Below are 22894 nucleotides of genomic sequence, written 5' to 3'. Positions count from 1 at the left end.
TGTAACCTGATGTAGTTTATTTTACATATATAGACTGAACAATCATTTAATTTACGAAACTAAAGAAATCTAATTAATTGATAACTACTCTATTTCTTTGCAGAATACAATACAAGTTTTAGAGAGGTATAGTATTAGGGAGAGTGAATTTGTACAGAATCAGACATTTTCATAAGGATACCTTAATCCGAATGTCTAAGAACAACTATGATATCTAAAAATCTTGTAAAAAATGTATTCAGCAAAAAGCATCGAAGTTAACTGAAATTGCTTGATCCTAGGATCTATTCTAGGATTTGAAGTCAAGAAATGAATGAAGTCAAAATGCAATTGCAATTTGTTATCTTGAATCAACCAGTGTCTTAAATTCGTTCATTTAAAGGTTCTACAGCAAAATCACTTAGTTTAATTAACAAAATACATCAAATTTTATTGTTTATAACTTATGAAGAAAAGTTAATAATATTAATGTTGCTGTTTCTGATGAGTGTGTAACAACTTAATAGGATCTTGCCGCTGAAGAGCCAAAGAACGATGTATTTGTTGAAACTTTACAAATTACATCACTATAGTGTACTATCGAGTTGCTAGGAGTATGTGGATTTCTTACCGTTGTGCGTAGCAGGAACGTCCAGACACTTTGAGTTTTCCTGACAGTCTGTTTCCTGGAAGCCTTTTGTTTCCTGGGGGCCTGATGTTTCCTTCTTTATAACAGTCTGCTGACTGACATTATCTATAACACAGATATTTTATATTGTAACCATATGCAAACATCTTAAACATTAACTATCGAAAACTAAACTCATTAAAGAACAATACGGTATTAATATTATTATCATAGGTAAATCTCTTGTACAGAAATTGTATGGCTTATAATTATATATTAATGTAAAATATACTCGTATTTGTTGTCCATCCTTAAATACAGGTTTTTCATACATATGGATGGTAATTGTGACAATATATAAGTCATTATATTTGACATATTTGCTATTTACGCCTGCATGGCATGTTCACTACAAAAAATGCATAAAGTAACGGTGTAATTAGTCATTGATTTAAATGGAACATAGAATTGTTCAAATGGGCACTTTTTACTTAGTATTTAGTAAAAAATATCAAACTATAAATAATTTAATATACCATATTTGGTTATTGTGAATCTTATTAGAAGTTGAAAAAGTAAATACCGTTTTATTGAAAAAGGCTAATAATATTATTTTACTCTTTCTAAATTACAATTCAGAATGGGAATAGTGTTAATGCCACTGCAGTATCTTGTACAAATAGTACTGCTTCAGAAGATATTCTTAAAGTTTGTTCTTTTCAGTCGTGTTGTGATGAGAATCTGTAACTTAATAAAATATTATTTTATACTGCTCTGTATTATATTATCTATACATTTTGATTGTATGTCGCTTCATATTTCACATTACACACAGATATTTATCTTTATTAATTGTTGTGAAACCGTACTTTATCGTATAATGTCCATGCTGAATTACTGCGCTTTTCTTTGAATGTAATTTGAAGTTTAATGACTTCAATGTTGGATAAATTGTCTTGCCTTAAAGGTAAATGTTTTGAATAAAGTATTTTGCAAAATATTAAATAAATAAAAAAATACATTACAATTTTCTCTAAAAGTGTTTAATAATTCAGATTTATACTCTCAGTCTATATATCTAATACGTCGTATAACTTTGTACTCAGTTAATAAATCTTATCTCATAAATTCCAATTGTGTATATTGTTTTTCAATACGGCCATGACATTCCTTTTTCAAGACACACCTTAAGCTTTATGCTCTTGTTTGTCCTCTTTGCGCCGCCACTTAATCGCCGACCGCGGTGGAACTGTTGGTCTCCTGAGCAGGAATTTTGGTCTTCTCCATTGGGGAAATTGAGGCATTTTCCCTGAAGCAGCTGTGGACTTCTGTCTATAGTGTACGGAGTGAATACCTTAGTGCTAAACAGATAAAATATGTCAATATAAATGAGATTAAATAAAACCAATTGACCAACTGATTAAACTCTATGGATTTATTTATCTTTTTTCATATATTTGGGTTTACTTTATGGTACGAACGAAAATATTTGATTTCATGACCTTATTTGGTTTTACTAGGAAGTTTTGCGCTGGACCAATCACCAAAAAACACGGTTATTAAGTAATCTAGAAGAAAATTAGATGGGAAGGTTTTCGCATCAGCATAGTATAAAAGTTTATTTTGATCTTCACTTTGGGAGGGCTTTCAAAGTTAGAATTTTACCACGAAGATAGTACGAATTCCACAAGGGAGTTTGTGTACGTAAAAAAATAACCGGATTATTACGTAAGATGTATTTCCAGTTCATTGCGCTCTTTTAAAATCTTCCAGATTATCAATTCCATTATTATATGTAATTTTTGGTTTAGAAGTTTAATATTCCTATTTATTTACATATTTTTTTTCTACATTAAAAAATTGTATTTAGTTTGAACAGTAGTCACAAGGAATAGTTTCAAGTGCCAGAATAATAATATTTAATTGTATTTACCGATTTTTTGATGACTTACCCAGTTCTACTACATAAATAAATACATATTTGTAATCAATTACGATCTTTCTGATTAGTTTCATATTTTGTTTAGTAGATTGTTTTATTTAGTATACTGATAGCACATGGAATAAACATGGACTGAGCAAAGTGAAGAGTTTACCCAACTCATATAATGGTTTGCCCAACTCATACTTCATAGTTTGGTAAGCCTGGCTCCAGGTTCAAGACAAAAATTATGCATGTTATTTTGTAATATAAACAAGTAATAATTTATTTAATTGTCACATTCTCTTCCGTAAACAAGAAAGTATGGTATCAGTTGTTTCAAAACTAATTCAGAATAAATATTTAAAATCCAAAGTAATATTACTTTTGTATCTCGTCAATCATTTATAGCTTCTATAGTAACATAAGTTAATAACATTGTTTTATTACATAAACAGTAACTTATTTAGTTCCTAAATCTGGCATATTTCCAAATACATTAAAATAAGACTTTCTAATTTTGAATAACGTAAAACTTCGAAAATGTTTAGTTATATACGAAATAGATACAAGAGTACTGTAATAGAATACGTAATCTTAGAATTTATAATAGTATGAGAATAAAGGTGTTATTAATTTATCATCTTTTCTTTGATCATTGGTACTTTATAAAATTCTGCACTGGTCATGCTATGGAGGTAACAGTCATTATAATGAGAGTGTAATTTTGTAAACCATCAGTTAAAACTATTTATTACTAACAGATATTAAATTGAGCAGGTTTTTTAAATTGACCGGCGACTGCTCGTTTTAACGCGCAAATCGCCAGAATGCGACCAGGTGACAGCGAATAATAACAAATTAACACAGTACAGAACTGCTCAGAGCTCGGGAAACTAAGTCACTGCTGTGACAACTGATCACGTAGGGACTACTTTAACTGATACTTTGTACCGAATACTCGTCTGTCCCGAGAGTAGATAAAAGTTACCGCAATCAAAAGGTACCCGTTACTGGTAACTGCTAAATGTAATTTTACGATACAGATACTTTACACATATACTGCCGTTCCTGCTACAAAGTAATGAGACTCGTTTAGCAGTGACAGTAACTGGAACATGTAACTGTACCATTTTAAGAGTACTCTGTAACGTATACTTCTAAACAAGCACGAGTACATTGCACGGTTACCGTCGCTCCTGGGTTTAGCAGTGACAGTACTGGAACATGTACCTGTGACATTTTAGGAGTACTCTGTAACGTATACTTCTAAACAAGCACGAGTACATTTGCACGGTTACCGTCGTTCCTGGGTTTAGCATTAAAATTACTGGAACATGTACCTGTGACATTTTAGGAGTAAGAGAGCTAGGTTTCTCTAACCTAGCTCTGAGTAAGGCGACAACGGCCAGGTGCGACCCTAAACTGAGTCTTGTATCTGGGAAGTTTTCCAATATTCCAAGTACACTAATCCTTACCGACAACACCATAAATACATCTGCAGTTTACAGTGGAAGTAGCAGCTTCTCATGATTACTATTCTTAGAAATTTCACCAATGCCGGCACCTAGTAAACTGCCAAATGTATTTGCAATGTTTTGCTGTCTGGGAATTTCTATTTCCTCTGAGCAGTGTCTAAGTTTAAAGCAGCTTTTTAAAAAATTGTTCCCAAAATTGCTAAAAAATATATATAGCTAAATTTTGTGATATTACAATTTTAGATGTGGTTAATTACTATCGATTATTCATATTGAGAAAGACAAGCCACATTCTATTGCGCTATGACTTTTTCACCGGAATTGAGTGTTACATTGGTATTTGTTGAACTGACTAAATATAACATTTTTAAAAGATCTACACCGTTCAACTTTACTAAATCCTCTATAAATAGTTAAGAAGTAAAAATTTTTGATTGGTTAAACCGGATATTTATTTTTCTTTTTAAATATAAATTAATTGCAAAATTTCTTACTAAACATTATTCTAGAGAATTGGTCGACCAAAAAGGTTGATTCTTAATTAGAAATATAAGTTTAAATAATAGGGTGTTATATAAGGAAATAAAAATCCAAAATGTTACCTGAAATATTTTAGAGTTCAGGAGAAATAACATGTATTTTTCAAATCCAAATTTAACTGACACAAAACAGTCGTTGAAATTTTTAGTAGAAGTCTTTGAGGCTAGAAATAGTAGGTCTAAAATTTTTAAAATTTTACGAAAGTTTTGACAAATATGATAACTAAATTTGTAATTACAACATTACTTTTTTGACCGAAATTTCTCAACTCATAACGGAGCACAATCACTTAAGAGATATGCTTATGCAAGCTTGGAGGTGGGGTTAAATATTAAAGAACCATACCAGAGCATTGTGGCACGTCTAATGCGTGTATTCCTAAGTTATGTGTGTGACAAAGCTTTGGTATGATGTGTTTATTTTAACCAAAATTCTAGTTATTTGTTAGGTATATTATTCACCTAAAGGAAGATTGCAGATCGTAAAACGTAACTTGTTTTGTTTTTTTTATAAACGATGGATAGACACTGAACAATGGATAAACGTCTGGAAAAATCCTGTTCCCTTCGTATTATATATCCACTCACTTTTAGAAACATACTTGAATATGAATTATGTAAACACCTAACGGTTACAATGGTGTATTCTTAATTTAAAACTTGGGCTATCCAAAAATGCAATTTGGTACAATACACTAGGCAGTCATAAACCTTGTACCGTTATTTAATTGTACTTCATATTACAAATCTTCCCCTTTCCCGACTACAGCTGCATTGTCGAGCAAAAAATGCTGACGCCCGCGTTTGTGAGTCGAGATAATCGTAAAGGGAAGTTATTTTTAAAATTGTAGTAATTACTAATTTCGAAGGTACAATCCATAGCACATTGTAATATTTAGGCCCATCCCAAGGTATCATATTTTAGTTAATTCATACTCTATTTGGCAGCAACGTGGCAATACTTTATTTTACTTTTCCAACTAGAAGTGGTGCTTTTATGTTTATTTGCCAATATTAAACATATACGTAAACTTCAAATTTCGAGTATTCATTACTACGACCTCAGCGGTATCCAACCCCAAGTGTATTGTCCATTCAGTACAACCTGACTTGTGGAATCAGGAGTTTATGTATGCATCTGTCTGAAAACATCTAAAACACTTGAAGACGATAAAGAAGAACAATTTGCATTCTGCTAAAGTCTGAGACACATATACTACAAAAGAGGTCTGCCTGGTTTACTCACCAGCCATTCAGATGAATATATATATATATATGAAGAGGTGTTCATTGTCTCATATGTTTTTAATTGTGCACAAGATATAAATTATTTATTTAGATGGTAATCATTGAGTATTCTTAATATTCAGCGATTTTACATTTTATTCATAACTGAATTGAAAATACTACGGCATCAGTTTAGAACAACAAACTCCCGTGATCTTCTGTTTAAGGAGTCGGAATTGTGATGACAGAGTTGTTGTCATTAACTCAATTATATATTCTTATCACAAGTTGACTTCATTGTTGGTAGATCCATTACTTTCTTATTATTAATGTTCTTGTCGTGTATATTATACTTGTACTAGATCATCTATCGTGTTAAGGGTCGATACAGTGCTTCACATTTAAATCGTGTTTTATATTATATTTTTAGATGAAGCAATTATTCTCTTTCAAGAAATCCCGAAAAAAACATTTCCGACTATCCGGAAGTTCCTTTAATCGTTACATTATCAAGAGTACACAGTAATGAGAAAAATCTCAATGCCTATATTCTAAAATTTATTATATCATTGCTTACATTTCATACACGAAAATACACTTTTATGTTTATTGGTGATTTATTCTGAGATTTATTTGTACAATTTTAGTTTTGTAAAATAGAGTGTAAGCATTTTGTAAAGTATAATAATTGTGCTATAATGTGTGATTGCGTTAAACTGAGAAACACCACACTACTTTAGATAGCCCATCTGTCAATAGGCAATATGTATCTTATACGTATTAAACTACTCATATTTCCTAATAAAAATCATAGTTAATTTTGCATAACACTATCGGTGATCTTGGATATATTTAATGTGTCGAAATAATTGTTTGAAGTGAATGAAAAGCCTTGTTTAGATAGTTATCCTCTGATACATTTTAAATCGTAGAATGTACTCAAATTTAGTTTTTTTTTATATTTTAATATCTGAAATATGCATATTGAGAGAATGTTTAGAATTAACGTGATTTTGTTATATCTCACAGAAATAAGAAAATTGTCCGATTTCTGCATAGAGTTAACAATTTTCTATTTTTAAGATTTCCAGTTTAATAACTCATTAAATTACAATCTCATAGAGAACTCTAGTACACTCTATTGAAATCCGACGGTAAATCATTGATTAAACCATATAATTCATGTTACTATTTTATATATATAGTCATAGTGTGGACATAGCTATAACGTTTTTATGTTATTTGGAGAGCCAAAGTGAATAGTATAAACATAACAATAAACATAACAAGCACTAGTACTTTCTAATCCAAGAAAATAATATGAACAAATTTATTATTTCTCAAACAATTAATCATACTGAAACTGCTATTTAAAAGGTTTTGTTAAGCTCCGTGGCTCTAAGTGGGACTGCACCGACCGACTACAACACTTTACTGACTTTTTACCCTGGGAAGTTTCCCTAACCCAAAGACCACTAACCCTTACCGACAACACAATAAATACACCTGCAGTTTACAGTAGAGGTGGCAGCTTCTAATTATTACAATTCTTAGAAATGTGAAATTGCTGGCACTAAACAAGTCTCACTTAAACGTTTCTGAGAAATTCCATAACCTCTGATGAGTCTGCAGCTTTTCATGAGCTCTTTACAAAATTGTTCCAAACATTACTAAATGGTTGTTAGTAACTGAATAATATTATTAAACAGCTATTCAAGTTTTTAAACAAAAATTGAATTTATAAGCAGAAAGTTTAAAGTAAATAAACATTTTTATCGGGTGCTTTGTTTTTTGTATTAACTACAAATTCACACGGATGTACTTGGTGTAATGAAACAGCCTACCAGTAAACGGTTATTGTGTTGACTGGGTTTATTTTTTATTATTTAAAGTATGAAAATCACTGACCGTATTAAATGAGCTCGGATATGAGTGGTAACTTCTCTGTCAGGTGGAGATTGCAAAAGTTCTACACTTATACTCTCCCTAAGTTTATAATCCATAATTAGTTTAAAACGAGAATTAAATGGATATTCAGAGTATTACGGTAAGAACTATTCAAATAAGCTATAAAATATCTCCTGCAAACATTGTTGTTGTCATTATACTAAATATATTGGTAAGTAAATAAAAATATTAGAATGAATGTTATAATTTTGGCCAATTGTGATCTTATAGAAATCGAGTTGCGGACAGACAACTACGAGTATTGGAACCAATAAGAAATGCATGAAGTATTGCCTATACTGGCATAAATTTATAAACTCTTTTGGGGGATTACTAATTTATTATAATGTCTGTACTACGTAGATAAACCCTGGAAATTCCTAATTTTTAGTAACTGTTTTAGTTTTAATGGTGAAAGATTATATTTGTGTTTACGTTTAATTTTTTAGTTATATTTCAAAATTTGTTTGTTCATTCTATTCCACATATGCAAATAATTGTGACAAGTTTTCGTATAGTTGTGTAGGTAAGGTATAATTAGTATATTTCCGAACTTATTTAAAACGCTTGCTAAACATTTACATGTAAAAATAACACTTCATATAGAATATGTATTAACATTATTCTGAATACAAGAATGCTCAATCATTACCTGGACTCGGCCATTGGTCTGAATTAGCAGTCTCAAGTTTGGAGAGGGGTGCCAATTATGCTCATGAACATGGTTAAGGCACTGAGTAAACACCATCTCTATAGTTATTAAAATGAGACTTTAAAAACGATTTTCTTCATACGTTCTAATCTAACTTGATACAAACACTTAGCTATCATTAATTTGGGGGACAGGCAAAATTGTCTCTTCTGTTTGTATGTCTGTAAACGCGATATTTCTAAATCTAATTGCTTTAGTTGAACTATAAATAAAACTTGAAATTCTTTACAAGGGGCAACAAAGATTTCACTGTTGGTGCATGTTTTTTCTATGTGATATGGCTGAATGTTGAAAATAATTAACTTTCTACAGAATATCTCAATACAAAAAATGGGTTATAACTGTGGAGCTATTTAAACTTACCACTCCTCCTATGTTTTTCTCTCTGTCTTCAAAATATATCTGAATAGCGACATGATTTATATTCTTGAAATGGGTATCAAGCTTGTTTTCTAAATTTATAAAATGGACATTGATTATCCTATATATCCGACCATGCGATATTCTGAACGGTATTGAAATCTTTCATTGGGTGGAATAGTTCAAGATATGTACTTGATGTTTTGATGAGGCTTTAATCAAGATCGATATCCCTGTAGTCGATGTCTCTCTTGAGACCAAGAGACCATAAAGTATACAGGCATTGCCTTTAATCAAGGGGAGGTCTGGGGGGATTTACTATGCTCATGTATAGTAAGTAATTGTATTTGATATTAATTTAATACATTTTGGCCCATATGATTGTCTATCTGGTTCCTCAAGCAAGTTTTCTAATCTTCTAATATCTAGGGGTTTTAGTCTAACGACACTTCTTTATGATATTGTCGTTACGTTTTTTAAAATGGTTAAATCTAATTTTTCTTTCTTTGGAAAACCAGTTTTCGACAAATTATAGTTAAACAGCTGTGTTTGTCTGCCTGGACGTATTTATGACCTTATACAATTTCGCAAGTGTGTATGGGTCTTGAAAACTGTAATACATTATTACAAATTAGGCCTACATGGTTTTATTTATATAGAAATTCGAGTTTCTACGAAAACAACCATAAGAGTTTTAATTGTAACGTTTAAACTGAAGCTGATAAACCGATTTTTATTAAATTTAAATAACTTACTAACATTTAATATGTGCATATCTATGAAAGTTTTAGATGACATTCAGATATATCTTTTTAACAACGATTTTATGCTAATTTAAAAAAAATTTGTTTGAAGCCTCATACAAGTATTATCGTTTTGATGAAGGCTACGCTGTAAATACTATTTGAGAATACTCATATTAATTAGATCTTCGATTACCTAAATTGACTTTACGATAGGCGACTGTTGCCATATTCTTTAAAGAATATTAGTTATAGCCTAAGTACATGAAACTATCGGATATTCATGCAAAAAATGGCCAATCTTGTGTTGAACAACAGTTAAATGGTAGCTTAGATCATATAAAACTAAAACTTTTACTTTTAGGAAACTGTTTGCACTATCTCGTTATTAGGGTTAGATTGTTAACTAGTTTATCCCAAATTTGTTTCCTGATTCATTATTGGCACTGCCATTGTGCAACTCATATATTTGTTCGAACTGAAAGAGGATGGCAAGCACATATTATTTATTTCGTAATAATAGAGTAGTCATACCTTGTCTGAAATCGTATGTATTCCTTGAGGTAGCAATAAATCTCTTACATGATTGTTACTTACAGTTTTCACGAGAGAGAAATTAAACTGAATCCAATTTACTTTCAAGACTTGTATAATTCTGAAACAAATATTAACCTTAATTTTTGTAGTTGGTAAATTCTGAGCTTTGCAATAGAGAAATACTGAATATAAGTGAAGTACGACCAAGGTTGTAAATCCCGGGAGGTAACACTAGCCAATTATTGTTTCTGGAAAGAAGCTCTCTCCACCCAGTGACTAAAGGGTGGAATGTTTTGCCAAGTCCTGCTCCTAGTTTCCAAGAAGTCACAAGTGTAGTAAATCTGTCGTCCAACTTACTTTCTCTCATCATTCGGTGGTTCCTTCAATAGAAAAACAGACGGTATTTTAAGAGGGACATAATACATGTGCAATGAGATGTTAAAGCTGTGACTAGACAAAAGGATAAGGTATGGAAAGGCAAAAATAAGCAAAACAAGTGCCAAATAACATCAACATCGTGAATAAAAAGGAAAATTACAACAGCAATATAGTTCATAAACAAGTGCAACATGAAGGTGGATCCGTAAAAAAAGACTTAATTAAAGTAGCGTATAAATTATAGAGTTACTTATATACTACTGAAACATACATATGCATATGAGCAAATACAATACGAAAGAAAAAATAAAGATTAGCGTAGCCTATGTTCATTGATATATAAAAAAAATCTCAAGAAACCATTTCCATTTAGCAAAATATAAAACATGCTACAATACATGCAAATTTTAATGCCATTATAATAATATATGAACAAAAGTGTTAAGAAAATAGCAAACAATATATAACATTCACAAGAAACCATTTCTATTTAGCGAAATATAAAATACGCGACAATACATGCAGGGTTTGATGCCATTAAATATAAACAAAAGTGTTAACAAAAAAAAAACTAAACAAAAAACAGCAAGCAAAATATAACGTTCAGTGTCAGAGTTTCACGTGTGGCCAGAACGATATTTCGTGATCTCCCTCTTGAATGATGTGTCGGACATTCTGAACAAATCAATATGCGCAGGAAAACCATTTCCCAACCTGTGAATTCTCGGTATTGTACTGTTGTACGCATAGTTCGTAGCGAGGAATTCCCTCTCGAAAAGCTGCACAGATCTTGAAGATGGTCGAGGACAACGAAGATTGATCCTTTTTAAAAGTCTCGGAGAATCACAAGACGACGACAAAATCTTCTTCAAGAACATCAGATCAGCAATTTGGCGTCTGGTGCTCAAGGGTAGGAGCCCAAAGTGGCGTTGTAGATCTTCAACAGGAACCCCGTCGTAGGCAAATCCAAGTCTCAACCCAATCAGCCTGATGGTTCTGAATTCAGATAAGAATTCAGAAATCTTATCTGAATTCTTTCAACGAGTTCCACCTGACCCAAAAGGTAGGGAGACCATACCGGCGAACAGTATTCCAATATTGGTCAAACCAACTGGACGTACAGGGCCCGAAGTGTCCATGGTGAAAACCCATCTCGAGAAGTCCTAAATATAAGACCGAGGGCAATAGTGGCTTTCCTCGTAATTGAAGACATATGCTGTTCAGGGCTCAGTGACGAGGACAAGATAACTCCTAAATCCTTAACTGTACTTGAGCGATTCAGTATGGTTCCTTCCATCTCGTAGTTGAAGACTATGACCCTAGCTGAGCGATGGAATGAGACCACAGAGCACTTTGCGAAATTTATATCCATGCCATCCCGCACACACCAGGAGACGACACTTTCCAAGTCGGATTGCAGAGAGGCGCAGTCTTGAAGTGAGGATATCTCCCTATATACCTTGGCGTCATCCGCGAACATTAACAGGCTAGACGATGTGACGACATTCTGAAGGTCATTAATGAAGATAGAAAAAAGGGCAGTTCCCAGCTGAGAACCCTGAGGCACCCCAGACACCACCTCAAATGCAAAAGATGTCTCACTGGCATGACGCACGGCGAGGAAACGATTCGCCAGGTAACTCTCGAACCACATCAAGAGAGATCCAGTCACTCCCCAAGTCCTAAGTTTTGCTAGGAGATGAATGTGGCTTATCCTGTCGAAAGCCTTTGACAAATCAAGATAAACGCAATAGACCTGGTGGCCCAATCTGAAGGAGGATGTAATGTCATTCTGCAAAGTCACGAGATTGGTTGTTGCCGACCTTCCCTTCATAAAACCGTGTTGAGCTGGAGAGATGATGTTCTTGGCTTCAAATGAAAGTCTACGTAAGAACAAGGACTCAAAAACTTTGGCTAGGGCAGGCTGAATTGCAACAAGTCTGTAGTTCTTGGCATTTACTGGATCACCACTTTTCAGGATAGGTGTAATAAAGCTCGACTTCAGGTTCTTAGGGAAAATGCCCAGAGTTAGAAGAGCATTGAAATATTGGGTGACATGTGGAGCCAAGATACCACTACAAAACTTCAATACTACTGGGGGAATCCCATCTGGCCCCGCACCCTTCCTTTCATCCAGCCCAGATAGTGTCTCCTCCACTTCTTCACATGAGATGTGAAAACCTGACAGATGGAAAGAGGTTTCCAGCTCCAAAGGAACTGGAAGTGTTTTGTGGGAGCCTGTATAGCCTACAGAAGAGAAATATGAAGCAAACAAGTCACATATGCCCTTAGGGGTGTCCGCTGTCATGTTGTCAAGGTACAGGTTGGAAAGTGTTGAAGACTTGCGTTTCATATACCTGATGTGTCCCCAGAAGACCTTCACATTGCTTGGTATGGAGTTTTCAATACGAAGTATATAGTCCCTGTAACAGGAGGCGGATAGAGTCTTACACCTTGCACGAACACTACGAAATTCCAAGTAGTCAGATTCTTTTAATGACTTTTTGAACTTGACGTGCAGCTTCTTTTTCAAAATGACTAGTGCCTTCAGCTCTAATGAAAACCAACAAGGGAAGTTGCGTTTTCCAAGTACTTTCGTAGGGGTCAAGTCCCTGATCACCCCACTGAGAGAACCATAAAAATCAATGTATGCAGTCTCCACACTGTCCCCCATCACGTTGTTTAGTTCCGGATACGGCCAACCCTGAATCACTCTAAATATCTCAAACAGATCACTCCTCCTAAAGTCGTAGATAAGGGTCATGTTATTATCAGTGACTGGTCTGAAACATGGAACGGTAATAACGAGAGCTGGATGATGTGATTCCACCTGAACAAGGCGATCAAGAGACTTTCGGACACTGATGTCTATCCTGGAAGAGAAAACTAGATCCAGTAACATTCCACGCTCGTTGTTAACACCGTTGACCTGTGTAAGATTGAAGATATGGGCAAGATCTTTGATTGGCTGGCTCGCAGGATCATGAATTTGAGTGCCGAGAGGACCCCAATCCGCGTTGGGAAGGTTAAAATCGCCCAACAACAGGATAGGTTCAAAATTTTCAGAGGTGAGGAGCAGCTCTTCGACAATTGAGGCAAAATCAAAGTATTGGCTTGAGGGCATGTTAGGTGGAAGGTAGACTCCGCCGACCAGCATCCGATGACTAGATGATAGTTTGACAGTAGCAAAAACACATTCTACAGATCTATTCTTTGGTATGATTTCTTGGGATAGTATGTTGTCCTTTATTCCAAGCAAAACACCTCCCCCGCTAACTTTAGATGAGGTCAGTTCTGAACGATCACAACGAAATATATTATAATTTTGCAAACCAAGCTCAGCACTACAAATGTCGGCAGATAAATTAGTTTCAACCAGTATTAGTATATCATAATTATGGCAGACAGATATTGATTGTTTCAATGAGGTAAACTTTGTCCTTAAGCCGTTGACATTTTGGAAATAGAGTTCCTAAGCTGACTGGTTTACCCCAGCATTTTCTAGTTTTTTGGCTCGAAGGTAGTTATACAGGGTGATCCTTTCAAATAACGTATAGTGATGTTACTTTCCCCATTCATCCTGCGTCTCCCCAGTTCATCCCTCAGCTTCTTAAGATATTGCCGTTCCTTCATTGTGCGATCTCTCGATATAGAAATGTCAGAGAGGGCGGGATCAACGTCAGAAATTGCCTCCTTAGAGAAGCCGCTAACGAACTGCATCGCGTCTTCTACCGAACAAAAAACAACTTTCAGTGGTCTAGCTTTATCTTTTAATGGCTTGCCCAACCTGAAAATTTTTAGGCCGTTGACATGAATGCCGATATTCAAGGCATCAATTATTTTTGAAATCAGCAAAGTGTCATGCTCTTTTTTTAGTTTTGGTGTCCTTGCTCAAGCTCTCCTTGAGGTTAAAGATAATAACATTCCGTTTCCGAAATAGATGCTCGTTGATTTCTTGGATGACAATCTCCTCAGATTCACCCCCACTGTAATTTTCTCGTGTCTGTTTGATTTTGGCTATTTCGTCATGGATTACTTTAATATCCCTCTCATTTGAGGTCACTCTCGGTTCCAATAAATCTACAGTAGCCTTAATAGCTTGGATATCGGTCTTGATTTCCGAAATTCCTGCAATTATACCGTCAATTTTGTCAAGCTTATCGAGTTTTTGCACTATTACAGCGAATTGGTCGTTCAGATGATCAATTTTTAAAGATAGGTCATCCGTGTTAACGTTGCAGTCTACGCGCTCGCATTTCCATGTTTTCTGGGTGCCATCAGCTATTTTCCTGTATTCCGCCGGAGTTATTCTGACGCACTCAGGATGGAACCATCGTTTGCAGGCTCCATCGCATTCCACGCCCTTATTAAAAACTTCTCTAACGCAGACACGACAATAGTTTTTGCTTGAAATGGGCGATGCCATTTTCTATGGTATGACTACCAAAATTAAACAGTAAGTGATATAATATCTAAAAGGCTGTGGTTTCTTTTTAAACTTTGATGCAAGTCAAGCACGGAGACAAGTCATTACTCTATGCATTGAAGTAGAAGCAGACGATGTGATCTGAAGCAGCTGAAGGGGAGATCTGTGATAGACCAATAATTAATAAAATTACGTAAGTAGAAAAATATTAATTAGAAAAATATTAATTTGTAACAACATGCCAATGATTTGTAAAAACATGCACTAAGAGAGATATGCTTCCAGTTAAAAAAAAATTCAAACAAAAATAATAAATTTAATTGTAGTTTATAACAACAGTCACTCACTAGAAACAAGCCGAATCTGTTGACCCAGGTTATGTCCACATGCTAATGACAGATATTACACAATCCACGATACTTTTCGGAGTACAAAATGCAAGTAACTAACAAGTCGCCGTCATTGCATTAACTAACAATGCAATATTTAGGCATTCTTGATTACAGAACTCTAATCATTAAGATATTTATCCAACTTATCATATACGAGGGTAAATATGATATATTACTGTTATATTATATGCTGTACTACCTTTCTAATTAACCAGTTTAATTAAATTTTAACGAGATGAATCTGTAGCTGTTTAATATTTACTCTATTATATCGCGAAAAATATCTTTTTATGGAACTATGTAAACTTACGTTTCTTCCTCTCCCAATTTTGGTAAAATTTAAAATGTATGTGTATTATTGGGCTGCTAAATTACACAGCAATAATTTATAGCGGTTATAATATTGTTTATTTTAATTAATGTAATTAAATTTAAACGTATGTACTTAAACTATAATTTGAAATACATGTAGGTTTAGAAATACATATGAAAAATTATCTCATGATATGATTCAATCCCATGAATATTTCTATTAATAATTGTTGTAAAATAATAAACTATAATCACAGCTGGCACAAGATTATACGATTATTCTATATTTCTAAGGATAAATCTTTATGTCATAATACAAACCGAAACAGTACATTTAGCTTTGCTATATATATTATTCACCTCGTTTAATATATTTATGAAAGTATCACTAGAGCGATGAAAATACTCACTGCCACTGGAAAACAAAGTGGTACATAATTACGCTAATAACAATTATAACGCAATGGAGTTACAAGAAGAATAATTAAGGAAACCTTGTAGATAAAAAATTTTAAAAAAATGAAATTTTAGTTTTATTACTTTTTTTATTCTACATAAATATCTGAGCATTTTGATATTTAATACTTTGATTTTAATGTGTATTTAAACTTTAAAAAAAATTTAATAATGCCCTACCGACCTAGATTTTCCTTACCTCTCAAATCTCACTTAGCCATCGTGTCAGAACAATCCCATGATTATATATAGTAATAATATTGTCAGTTATACCTTCCATCTTTACTCTATGTAATTTTACCTTGGTCTATTCAAACTTTATGCTTCAACTATCTGCTTCCAAAACATACGGTATTGTGATTCACTGAGTTTCGTTATGTTTGTTGTTGACATCAATCTTATACGTAGTGTTTTGTTAATTTGACATTTAAAGTTGTGTTACAATGCCTAGAAATAAAAAGTTTAAAGGGAACCAATTTACTCTTGGTAAAGTCGCTACTAATAATAGTACCAGTTCAAACGACATTTTACCTTGTGAGTCGGAGCCTAGCCTAGGTACAACTGTGGAAACCTTAACTTCTAATCTGAACAATTCTGCCTCTAAAAGTAAATTGGTATATATTTACCTATGTGTGGAGATGTCAGTGAGTACTTACCCAGTAAAAATACAAAAGGAAATTATATTTTAAATCTAGAAATTTTAAACAACTTATTTCTTTCCTCAACAAAGTGTGTTGACTGCAACAATCTCGGGTTACAAATCGTTGAAATCCCAGAAAGCCGTATAGGGCTTGCTGTACAACTAGGCTTGGTTTGTGTCTATGAAAACTACTTTTACAGAAGCAGTAAAACTGAAAAGGGCTTCTCTGATATTAAATTACGCTCTGTTTATGGGTTCCGATACATAAGTAAAGGGAAGGCTGCAGCGGATATGATGTGCGCAGTCATGGATCTTCCAAAGCCACCCAGTAGGTTTCAGCTTTATAACGAAATTATTCATGAAGCTACTGAAGAAATAGCTGAGGCTACAATGACCCAAGCTGCCCAAGAGGCTGTTATAGAAAATGAAGGGGAGAAAGATATCGTAGGTATATTTTACGGTACGTGGCAGAAGCGCGGCCACACATCCCTGAATGTAGTATTTTCCGTAACAAGTATGGACACTGGGAAAGTCCATACAGTTGTTCTATCTAAATACTGCTCTTGTAATAAGAAAACTAAACCTAGTGAATCCCACTGAAAAAATGTAGCAAAAACTATGACAGATCGAGCGGAGGCATGGAGGTAGCAGCAGCAATTGAGGTTTTCAAGCGATCAGAAGAAAAAACGGGGTGTTAGGTATATAAAATATCTAGGTGACGGTGAAAGCTCTAGTTTTTCATCTGTTAAGCAGGCCAATTCATATGGTGATGGTATCTAAATCAGTAAGTTGGAGTGTATTGGACACGTCTAAAAAAGGATGGGTAGTCGTTTACGTAGATTGAAAACCAAACTACGAGGCCAAAAGTTAAATGATGGGAAACCTATTTCAGGACGTGGTAGGCTTACATATGCAATTATTGACAGTATTCAAACATATTATGGTAAAGCAATCCAAGACAACCTTGAAAATGTTTATAAAATGAGAAGGGCGACATATTTTTATCTGCTTTCGACTGACAACTCTCCCCAGCACGAACTTTGCCCAAAGTGCGAATCGTCATGGTGCAAATACCAAAAGTGCCTGTTTTCAGGTGAGAAATATACCCACAAAAATGCAGTGCCTGAGCCTTATTATGCTAGAAATAAAACATATTTTTAAGGACCTTTCAAATACAAATTTACTTCAAAAATGCCTTGATGGCCGCACACAAAATCTAAACGAGTAATTTAATAACGTCATCTGGACGAGAATTCCCAAAAACAACTTTGGTGGAATAAAAACATAAAAATTTGGAGTGTTAGATGCCATAATTGCATTTAACTGTGGTGCTCTGGGTAAGGTGCAAGTTATTCAGAAACTATGTGGTAATGCTGGAGGAAATTGTGTAGTCGGACTAAAACAAATTTATGAAAATATGGTTTTAAATGCCAACAAAGCAGCCTTAGAATGCTTTAAAAATAAAGGAAAACTAAAACGGAATGCCAAAAGAAATAGGGAAGATATGGAAGAAGAAAAAACTGTTGTGTATGGTGCTGGACTCTTTTAGTGTGACAAAAGGACAAGTTTGCAGTTTTTGGCACCTACCGGAAAATCACTTTACTTGACACTCATGCACACTTTTTTCATTAACCTCTTTGGTTATCAGTCTGAATGTTTTTGTTGGTATGTATATCTGTGTGCCCTACAATGTTAACTAGAATTAAACTGTTAAAACTGTCAGAAGAAAAATTAAAAATAAATATTTGTAAACAAAAGTTTGTAAATTTTAGTGTTTTTTTTATTTTTATGTAATTTTTTAAACGTTATATTTACCTATGGATAAGTAAACATTATTCAGAAAGATACAAACAAGCAATGTACAAAGTTTTACATGTGTACACCAAGTAGTTCTTGTTCTAAGAGTACCTAAACATTACATTTTTAACATGCGCAGTACGGGGACTACAAGGTACCCTTAAGCTGTCTATTGTAATTTTTTATATTTTCCATTTTTACCAATGAATATGACTGGAAACGTTAACACTATGTGTAATACCACTTATTTACATTTACGATGCTGATTATGATTTTGAGTCTTATAGATATTTCGTTGGAACATTGTTTGGATACAAACAAAATAGATAATGCTGCAAGTGTTTTGAAATTGGAGTTTCTTTGTTGGAATACTAAACATACATTAAAATAACAGAGCCGCATTACTTATTGTGACACTTTGCGGATGGCCAAGGATTGATAAAATTTCAGGCTCAAGTAAACAAAGATTTTTACAAATCACAATATGTCTCAAACTTAATAGTAGTAGTAGTACATTTATACTAGATAATTCCTGCTAGTTTTAGATACAAAATAAACAGGTATGATTTTGCTCTAACTTTGCGTATACATCCTCAAACCCTCCATTACAAAAACAGCATTTTGTTGGACATAACCACTCTCATTTAGTAATGGTTAAGCTGTCATAAGCTGTTTACTAATTGATATCTACAATTATTTATCTTCAAAATTACACCCTTTTCTAAAAAAAAAATATTTGCGTTTTAAATTTCAGATAAAACAAATTCTTTCAGGGAACAATATCAATATAAAATGTGTCCTGGGAAATCATAAATTAATCATTGGGAAATTATGATTCTTGGAGATACACGAAACTAAATAAAAATAGTTACGGATGTGAATTCCATTATACATGTATTTACAGATTCAAAATAGAAAATCAGGTCTGAGATATAATCTTCTTGGATATATTTTAGTTCCGTAGTTAATATCTACAATGGAATAGGAAGTCACCCTACATTGAGATAAGGACTGGACTTAATTGCAATGTTATTAAAGGTCGAAATCAAAATGATTGGTATAGTGGAGAACTGGACCAAATGAAAGAAATTTTTGTTTTTAGAGAAATCGACAAAACTTTCTACTAGTGATAGGCTTCGTGTTAAATATTTAAATCTCGAGAAATATTATAAAAAGTCCGTAGAAGATGCGGACTCACAATGTCGCAAAAATTGAAAATAGCAGTAATCAATATAAGGCCTGGGGAGAGGTTTATAACGCCAATATAAGGCGTTTTCAGTGCAGATAAACGAAAATACAAAAATTAAGCATCTCAATCAGCATTATCAATAAATATCACTCCAAGTAACTTAAACCATTTGTTTTATCAATTCGGTTAACACCAAATAAAGGGTAGTATCAAAAAGCCTCATGTTAATAGAATGAGCTTAATAAGAAATTACCATATTTCGAAAGAAACACATTTATCTTTGTAGAAGTCTCAATTGATGAGGTCATTAAAACTGTCAAAAGAGTTAAAAACTCAGAAAGCAAAGACACTTATAACTCATCTAACAATATATTTTAACGAATTTACCATAAGTTTTTGAACCCATTAACTATATGTATATCTGCCCGATTCTTAAGAAAGGATTCTAGGAGTCTCCCTGAGAGCTATTGCCCAGAAAAAATATATCTGTCCTGTAATAATAGAAACTGTTTTACATGATGAACCTTTTGCGTATCTGGAAAATAACATCAATCTAAATTTATTACAATAGAAGAGGTAAATACACTATTGATGCAGTTTATTCACTAATTAAGGAGGTCCTAAACACTTTTGAGATTAAAGCCTTTGCTCAGGCAACATATTTTGACTTGAGAAGGGGCTTAAAACTTAACTATTACGGTATTAATAGGAGTCCGGCTTTAAAGAGTTTTTTAAAGACTATTTATCTAACCGCAGGCGAAAAGTTTGTTTGTATTCATGGAAATCGGTCCAACAATTTGGTGATCAGGATTGTTGTACCTAAGGGTCAGTCCTGGGCCCTATTATGTTTATATTATATTTATAAATTAATTTCCTACCGTTGTTAAGTTAAAATCTCTTTTATAAGCTAACGACACAACTCTTTAGAATATTCATACAGACTTTGACAAACTACAAGTTCTTGTCATTGAATCAGTTGAGAAAGCCTCAGTGTGGTTTAGATCAAATGGATCTTTACTAAATGATGTCAAAACTCAAAACATTTTATTACTTTACGACAAACCCCTACAATTGACACACCAAATTATTTCTTTTCTTGTGCTAAATTTCAAGGAATATTTTGATAGAGTAATTTTTTTACTTAGACGTATTATAAATTGTGTTACTGAAAAATACTTTAATCTGCATACTATGCCTTTTTTCAATCAATAACAAGGTATGGCCTAATAATATGGGGCAATAGCGCTAAAATTAATGAAATCATTATCCTGTAAAACAAACCTATCAGTGAATCAAGAAATCAGTAACACTACGTTTCGAGATCTGCAATGTGATCTCTTCTTCAGGTAAAGAACTAACCTAATACATAATTCTAAACTAGGTTAAAATAAACAAATCTTACCAATGCGTTGTGTCACGCCTAGGTCAGGAATCACAACCACCAAGTTGTTTGTCAACTTCACTAACTCTATAACCATGCACTTAATATAAAACTAAAAGTTGCAATATTTGTTGTATTGCACGAGGCACGCGGCAGGAGTGCCTCGTAAATGTGCAGTGTGCCTGACTCAAAGGTCTACACATGTGGTCTTTCGTTGTGGCCACTTGTGTATGTGCACTGAGTGCTGAGACACACTGCCTGGTTATCAGGTTAATCTCCAATGCCCGTTATGTAGGCAAGTGAGCCAGGCAATAATCAAAGTTTATTTCTGATAATTATAATTTTTTTAAATACAATAAAAAAACCGAGATTGAAATCCTATTTTCGTTCTATATTATACAATTTTATTTCTTTCCTATGTAATACATCCTGTATAAATAGATTACAATGAAATGGATATGTTATTAATAGTATCATATGGAAAATTTTGAGAGGTATTGAGATTGCGTCCTAAACAATTAATAACTTTGATCCTCAAAAATCAGGAAGATTAATTTTAACAACAATCAGTCTGCAAGTAGACTGCGGCAAACCTCTCACGGCGCAGTTGGAGGACTGAGAGTAGTCGATCTCACTCAGTATATACCAGCAACAAAGGTGTTAAGATACTTTTCGATGTTGTCGTCTTGCATTGTATGTCATGTTATAGGTGGGTCTTCTGAAACCTTATACTTGTTCTCAGTTTTTTCAAGTAATGTTCTAATAGCCCTAATCCTCTTTTAAAGATTGACGACTTGTTTAACATGGTCTCATACATTCTTTTTTAATCTATGAATGTTCAGCTTTGACAATGTAATTTAAACATTAATTTAAATTTGTTATGCAATTATTACTAAGAGAGAAATTCGCGCCAATACACCAAAATTCAAAGATTGCAGGCTGATTAATAATTTTTATAAAGACTCATAACAAGTTTTTATTTTCTTTGAATAGCCAAATCAAGACGCGCTCTTATAAGTGCGATACTGGCGCAATCTGTGATAAGATATATATCCCACTAATATTATAAATGCGAAAGTTTGAATGTTTGGATATTTGGATGTTTGGATGTTTGGATATTTGGATGTTTGGATGTTTGTATGTTTAGTTGTTTAAATGTTTGGAGTTTTGTCCTTGAATCACGCTGAAACTGCTATACGGAGTGTGCTGAAATTTAGAACCGGTATAGCTTTTGGTCTGAATTAACACTTAGAGTAGCTGTTAACACATTCAGCTGAAGTTCATCAAAGAGGCAGAAACTTGTGTTTACATTTTAATTTTAGTAAATATTGAATTATTGTAAAGTGCTTAATCAGTAGTGTAATGCAGATTGCAAATACGAAGCTATTTAATTTTAAATTTAGATTGCGCCAATGATCTAATAAAATCTATCGAATACAATAGACATTTATACGCTGTTATAACAACTACCTTATTGTATAAAGCTGTGAGTGTTTGCACATAACGTAATCTAATATGGTTAGTTCCGTTAACATTGTGTATGGTCTTTTTACTGTAGTTATTGAAAAGCAAATGGAGATAATATTGCCCTAATACTTGAAGCATATACCCCTAATACATATTTAGTGATCGGTAAAAATATCAAAGTCACTTAATCATCAAAATTTAACCTAAGTTAGATTCCGAAACCAACATATGAGACCATTGTTTTCGTTAGTGCAACAGCATAAATCAATTGTGGAACTGTAAATAAATTAGACCGGGGGTGAATTTAAACGACCAGAACAGACCCATATTGACCGCAGCAACTTTTTAGTTGTACGATACACTTTCGTCATTGGGATAAAAAGGC

The 22894-nt window shown here is 33.5% G+C and overlaps 1 protein-coding gene across 1 annotated transcript in view; it reads right to left on the bottom strand.

Annotated features, from left to right (window-relative positions):
* The window catches only part of LOC124369615, a 32816-nt gene extending 18647 nt beyond the window's left edge, over positions 1 to 14169 (bottom strand). Inside the window, exons 1-3 of the mRNA XM_046827665.1 lie at positions 14016 to 14169; positions 11719 to 13743; positions 611 to 733 (exon numbers count right to left, since the gene is read on the bottom strand). Of these exons, the coding sequence (XP_046683621.1) occupies positions 611 to 733; positions 11719 to 13743; positions 14016 to 14169 (2302 nt within the window). The remainder of the gene's footprint in view (positions 1 to 610; positions 734 to 11718; positions 13744 to 14015) is intronic.
* Positions 14170 to 22894: the final 8725 nt, after the last annotated feature.

Source organism: Homalodisca vitripennis, chromosome X (genome assembly GCF_021130785.1).
Source record: "Homalodisca vitripennis isolate AUS2020 chromosome X, UT_GWSS_2.1, whole genome shotgun sequence".
Classification (NCBI taxonomy): Eukaryota; Metazoa; Arthropoda; class Insecta; order Hemiptera; family Cicadellidae; genus Homalodisca; species Homalodisca vitripennis.
The sequence above is the reverse complement of the archived record's forward strand: the minus strand, read 5'-3'. Positions and strand labels throughout refer to the sequence as shown.